This window comes from Poecilia reticulata, chromosome 12 (assembly GCF_904066995.2).
Source record: "Poecilia reticulata chromosome 12, P_reticulata-male-v2, whole genome shotgun sequence".
In the NCBI taxonomy this organism is placed as follows: Eukaryota; Metazoa; Chordata; class Actinopteri; order Cyprinodontiformes; family Poeciliidae; genus Poecilia; species Poecilia reticulata.
The window spans coordinates 8,225,330-8,232,101 of NC_088841.1; the positions used below are offsets into that span (position 1 = coordinate 8,225,330).

General features: G+C 40.6%; 1 protein-coding gene across 1 annotated transcript; it reads left to right on the forward strand.

The window, feature by feature from the left end:
• The first annotated feature begins 182 nt into the window (after positions 1-182).
• On the forward strand, positions 183-3,309 carry LOC145554165 (tubulin polyglutamylase TTLL11-like). The gene is made up of 2 exons (XM_081613635.1): positions 183-1,430; positions 2,603-3,309. The coding sequence occupies exons 1-2, from the start codon at positions 1,355-1,357 to the stop codon at positions 2,914-2,916; spliced, it is 390 nt and encodes a 129-aa protein (XP_081469761.1). The 5' UTR covers positions 183-1,354; the 3' UTR covers positions 2,917-3,309.
• The last annotated feature ends 3,463 nt before the right edge of the window (positions 3,310-6,772 follow it).

Consider the following 6,772-nt stretch of genomic DNA (forward strand, 5'->3'; position numbering starts at 1 on the left):
AAAAAACGAACAGCGTTCTTTTCTATGCTTTCGTACTGCTTTATACTAAATTATGATTTTTTTTCTGTCTACTGCTGCATACACACAGAATCAGTTCTTGCTGTATTGTTGGGATTCTGTCACAAAACACCACACACACACACACACACACACACACACACACACACACACACACACGCACACACACACACACACAGTCTCATTATCTTACATGAAAAGGTGAATATTTCATCTTGTTCTGTAGCAAAGCTTATAAAACGATGCGGCAGCCATCTTCTCTGTTCCTGTCACCACTTAGGTTAACAAGTAGCCGCACTGTGTTGGGCTAATATTGTACACTTTAGAAGCAGCGTCATAGCCTGATGCTGCAGTGGTCCTCGCCCTTTAGGTAAACATTGCTTACTTTGTCTCTCCATCTCTGGAATACAACACCGACTTTCTGTCCTGACAGCTCTGGGTCAGTGAAATATTCATACAGATCCCTGCAAGATGTGCAGTTTTCAGCGTTTGATTTAGAAAAGAAATAAACCGACAAATCAGCCAGAATCGTCTATTTGGCTTCATTGGCTCTGACGTGGTGACTGGCCTGTCAACTATTTGAAAAGGAAACTGTACTTCACATGACATGTCAAGACATGCTGTTCGTTTAGGTACCAAGAGAGAGAAAGACTTTGAGCAGACAATAGGAAGGCTGAACAGAGAGGAGTCTTTTTATTTATTTATTTATTTTTAGCTTTCAACTTTAATGAAGCATGCTTGATTTATAAATGTTGGGAACCTTTTTGAAATGCTACAGTAAAGATGAGATACATCGGTCCTCAGTTCCTGATACTTTGGTCTGTACTTGCCTATGAAAGTGACCTTATCCATTGATTTTGTCTACCTCTGCAAAGGTCCTAAAACCAGCCAATTTCCTCTTTTGTTTTACTGTAAGACAGAGCTAACTGACCGACCCACTACCTGGCAGGTCAGGCTTTTGGTGATCAGCCAGAAAACTGCAATCGGTGCAACTATAGCACTCACCATCGTCTTAGGGCTGCTATCAGTGCTAATCAACAATATAACATACTAAAGCAAGTTTAAAATGTCAACTTTGTAAACATTTTGTCTGCCCATCTCATCACTTCTGCTGCTATGAAATATTAGCTCCTTATGACATCGGATTTGGCTACAATTAGTTGCAGCTGCTCTTTAAGTTTTACTAAAATGGAGATCATAAATCACCAAAACATTTAATTGCATCTTAAGAGGACATTAAAACATTTTCGGTTTTCTTATTAGGTAGCATTTGATTTAGACATTAATATTCCTTTATGTTTCCAGGACTTGTAAACTGAGCAACAGCAACTTCACCATGGCCTCAGTGGACATCTTGTATATTGACATCACACGTCGATGGTCCTTCGCCTTGGCCGACTCCCGAGAAGCAGGTAACAAATACTCAAAAAAAAAAAAAAAAAAGAAAAGAAGAAACATGTCCTCACACTGTGTTCTTGGAGAACAGAGAACTGAACATCCTTGAGACTCTGTGCAAATAATGCGCTCCCCCATAATTGCTTGTCGTTCTCCGTCAGACTCCTTTCTCACATAATTGAAATGAGGCGAGATCACAGCATGACAGCGCAGAGACCGTCCCGACATGAATTATTCAGGCGTCCCACCTCGCGACGTCTGCGACGTAGAGTAGATTGTTGGATATGGCATGGACCGGCATGAGGAGGTCCACTGGGGAGCGTGTTGGCTGAATGTCAGATGAGCTTTCAGTAGGACTGGAGTCGGTCGGCTATTGCGTCTGGGCGCGCTCAGTCAGGTGTATTTATGGGGAACCGATAAGAAGCGAAGATGATTTTTAAAAGACGTTACGAGTAGAATAATGTTCTAGTGAGGTATGAATCCTGCTCAGATTTGTTGTTTTCTAATGTTTTTCTTGAGTTTGAGTCACACTGACCTCTTAATCTGAGTAATAAGGTTACTTATTACTTGAGGAGAACAACCAGCAGGAATCTATGATGTAATTTGTTCTAAAGCTGAACTCATTCCCTACTAATGAAACTTTCCTTCTCCTTTCAGCAACAGCTCTAAAGAAACTGTCAGCTGAAAGGTTATTACCTTCAGCTTTTCTAGGCTGAAAGGTGAAAATTGCTTAGACTTTTTTTATTTTCAGGATATAGAGCTCGTTCCATTCAGATCACGCCAAGTTATGAACATTTCATTTGGTCCAAAATTAGGAAAAGGAAAAGGTCAAATGACAAAGAAACGGACAATTAGGGATCGTCTTGACCTGGATGCATTTTATTAATCTTTTTGCTATGAGCTTTTCACATGTTGATGTTTGAATTATTACCTTTTTAGCTGCAGATGAATCCTTTTCTATAAATAATCAAGCGCGCACAATGCCAATGCAGACGTTGATGCCAATATATCGTGCATCCCTTGGGGAAAAAAAAACCTCTTAGCCAGGAGGTTTTATCTCCTTTAAACAATTTTACTCACTTTTGTCATCTTCACAGTAGCGGGTACCAATAGCGGTTTAAGGTGCCGTGTGCCTATGCCTCAAAAAGTCACTTCGCTTGTAAATCGGCATTTCCTTTTCCCCGTACAGGGATGGGACTGCAGGCATTCGTGGAAGTCTTTTTCAACCTGGCGGGGCGGCGGTTCAAATCCCTCGCGCTGAGGGAGCGGGTGGTGTCCCTGCTGAACCTGTGCGAGTCTCGCCTGGGGCCGCAGTCCGACGCCGAGGACAGACGCTCGCTGAGCTGCAGCAGGGCGCTGCCGCGAGGCGGCAGGACCCCAGCGCTCTACCTCCCCCGCCCTCGGCCCATCTCTGCGGCCGTGCACCGGAGGGCCACGAGCCAGGACTGCCGGCCGCATCAAAGACCAAAGCCTTGCACACTCAGGGCAAACGTGGAGAACTGATGAGAGGGAACCGGCCGTTCAAAACCCGCTGCATCGCCTTGGACCCTCTCCACAGGAGCGAGCGGGGAGGAGGGATGTTTAAGGGTCCATTTCTCCTCCGCAGAGTCTGAGAAGGGCTAGTCGACCCCTGCTGGCTGGCTTGTCGGCGCACTGCTCTCTGCCTGATTGCTTTTTTTTTTTCCTTTTGAGGAGGAAGATGGCCTCGGAAGGGGGAGGGGTTTGGGAATGAAATGGTAATGGAGGCTGGTAGATTCCTTCCTCTCCTCTTTGTTGGATCACACGTTCAGGAGGAGGTTGTGGCTGCCTTTTATGTACCGTTTGGTTCTAAAGGGCAGCTACTTGCTTCCCTGCTCTTCTGTCTGACTACGTCTCCAATAAAACCTTTGTATGTTTTTTTATGTTTTTTTTCCCCCCAGGAAGCATAGTAGATATTTTATATAAGTTAATTCACACAGATCACACATAAACAAGTGGGTGTAAGGGAGCATCCTGTGTATTATACACTTGCGTCATGATGTCATCTAAAATAGTTTTTTTTTTTTTGTTTTGTTTTCCAGTAATTCAATTGAACTCTCAAATATCATGTACTTAATAACCCAAAATGAAGTTTATCAGAGAATAAATTGTACTGAACTAGCTATGTCAGCTAAACATTTACTGTACAGTACATGTATTCAATTATTTCATGATTCCTTTTTGCATCAGTAACCCCGGCCTCTCTGGGTTTTGCTCAACAACCTCCCTGTTGCTTTAGCACTTTTTCCTCCCACTGAACTTTCCATGTTAATATACTTGGATAGAGCCAGACCCTTTTTGTCAGAATTGTCCAAAAGTCACCAAGTTCTAAGTGTTGTGGGCCACAAAAAAAAAAAAAAACTGAAGTCAAAATGTGATATTTATATTTTCAAACACTGATTGGGATTTATGAATCATTTGAAACACAAAAGGAGTCGAGGAATTTTGACTCGTTACACGAGAGGCATACATGATAGATATTTTGAGTTTGAATCTATTTTCAGCAACAGGTGTATGTCACGGCTCACTTTTTCTTCAAAGAAAATAAAACCCAAACTCTTGCTGTGTTTATTATAGGTTAAGGTTATTAAATGAGTCACCGGGGCCTGCTTTTGAGTCACTGGATGTTTCTGGTCCTGCTTATTTGAAAAAAAAAAAAAATTAAGATTAATGAAACATGAACACTATAGAATTATACATTTTTTTTACTTTAAGATATCTATCTTTTTTTTTTTTTTTTTACTTGGTCATATGTAACACTCTTAATTTTCTGACGGACTGAACTTGGGTTCTCGTTAGCTATGAGCCAGGATGATCGAACTAACCAAGTTTAACAGTTTGAATTGAAATACTCAAAGTATCTTCCATCATACTCTTGAGTTATTGATATGCACCCGTATTAATGAATTTGCACAGCAGCTATGTACGCGTATATTTTGCACAGAGCTTGACGAAAAGCCGCCTGGGCTTCTGCGCGCGCACACATTGCTGAAATGTGCTACTAGTGTGTGTTTATGCTCGGTACTGTATTTATTTTGTGTTCAGCTCAGTAGTGAAAAAAAACCACCTGACATCAAGTGGCTCAGCTGTTAGTCCTCCATGAGCCCATTAGTGATGAGTTAAGTGAATAAGCATTTCACTTATCCTCTTTCGGTTCAGCAAGCTATTCCTGTCGGCAGCCTCAGACCTCCCCGTCGGTGACTTTTTAGGTTGATTACTTTTTAGTGACGAAACTGCCACAGGGCGTCAATATTTCAAAATAAAACGTGAATGCATGGCTTAAAAACATGAAATAATAAAAAAAATATATAGTTTCCCGAAGGAGACGTGGAGAACTTTTGCACACCAAAAAGTCCCACAGGAAAGCATGATGGATGCCAAGTTTAAATGTCACTGTTATATCAAAACATTGCTACATGTTTTTTCCTCACCTTTTGCACCGTTATTAAGAATGGATTTGTCACATGCAAACGAAGAATTAACTATCTGCAGTGTGGGCAGCTGTGAAAACACAAAGTGGATTAACCTAAAAGTTTGTTTTTTCTTTCTTTCTTTTTGCTATGAATACTAGGGCTTACATACTTACACCAGTGTGGTGGTTATGACCATTTGAAGTAGAGGAATGAGGTCGTCTACAGTGTCAACTGTAGACGAGATGTACTTATAACACTGGAAAACATGAATAAAATATCCTGATGGAGCTAAAGATGTGGTCTCTGTTTTTTGTTTCAGAAATTTCCAAGGTTGGCAATCGCCGAGATTCCAAATGTATTCATACGCCTCTAACTGTCCCACATTTTGTTTTATTGCATCCAACAAACTGCTTGTTGCTGAAATGTGCTACACAAATAAACTTGATTGAAATGGAGTCAGCAAGAGGGAAAAAAAAATAAAAAATCTGACATCTGGGAAGACTTTGAGATGATCACTCACAAGATTCTTAAATAAAAAATAATTAACCCCTTCACCTCCAAAATTATCACCTTCTTGAAATTTCCACTATTTCTTTGTTCTGCAACGATCTATCAGTCTTGCACAGCAGAAACACTCTCAAAGCTGTTGGAAAAAGTTAAATTCTGGCCTGATGAGTAAAAAAATAAGGGATCAGAGAGCCTACTAGAAATTCAAGAAAAAGCATTTTTGAATAATTTGTGTTTTTAGGAGGCAAATCAAAGCTCAAAGAATAATGTCTGCCCCAACAAGCACTGCACTCTGAATACACTAAAACAAATGTCTATTGTCAAATCAGTCAATGACAAAAGAAAACAGCCACTGCAGTCAACATATACCAAGATTGGCTATAAATAATTTTAATAACTAAACAAGATTAGTTAAATAGGATTTAATTGACTCTCCTGTTACTAAACGTGAGTTTGACAAAAACTTTGTGACAGTATTGTATTTAGAATTCTTTTTAAGAACCGTATTTTCCAGACTATAGAGCACACCTCACTATAAACCGCATCTACAAAGTTTTTTTTTTTTTTTTTTTCCCACTGGAAACGTATATATTGTGGAAGGTTGCGTGTTCAAATCACGTCGGGGTCACCAATGTGGAAGTCAACAGAAAAAGACAAAAAAGATTTGAGTCTTGTTTAATTCTCAATGTCTACCAACAAAAACCAAAAATGGAATGAACAACACCACCTCACCTTCTCTCCTTCAAAATAAAAGCATACATTCTGGTGTGAAATATATACATTGTATCCACCACTATATATATATATATATATATATATATATATATATATATATATATATATATATATATATATATCTCAGTCTGCTGGATTTATTGAAGGACACAGCCCTTCATCTCCAACGCTTGTTCTAAAAATGAAAGGCACAATCTCTACTGCCAGATCAATCGCCTTCAACTTAAAAGCTGCATCATATGAACTTCTTGTGTGGTTTCCATGATGATGAAAACATTTCTCCGTCGTGCCTGCCGCTAGCTAGCATGTGCTTGTTCTAAAAATGAAACTCAGCACTTTCTTCTTTGATTTCCAATTTTGACTTCCAATGATTGACTTCCTGCTAAAGCGCCCCCTGGCGGTAGAAGAAAAATCCACAGAAAAGGCGCACCGAGCTGTAAGCCGCATGGTTCAAAACGTGAGAAAAAAGTAGCGGCTCATAGTCCGAAAACGAAAACTATGGTACGCTGCCTGAAGTGTCGGTGCATGTCGCCTGGTGGACGGGTGCGGGATTAGCTTCTGCAATGGCTGGCGGGCGCCAGGAGGTCCGAGTGGCGCAGAGCTGCGAGGGTCGCTCAAGGTTGTTTGCAGCTTTTAACTTTATATTGCTTTTTATACCCGCATCTCTGTCGTTGGCACCGTGGTGC

Bases quoted from the DNA above. Each gene is read 5' to 3' on its own strand.
- LOC145554165 (XM_081613635.1), top strand. From the start codon at position 1,355: ATGGCCTCAGTGGACATCTTGTATATTGACATCACACGTCGATGGTCC. The intron at 1,431-2,602 runs GTAACAAATACT...TTCCCCGTACAG, and splicing joins GGCCGACTCCCGAGAAGCAG to GGATGGGACTGCAGGCATTC.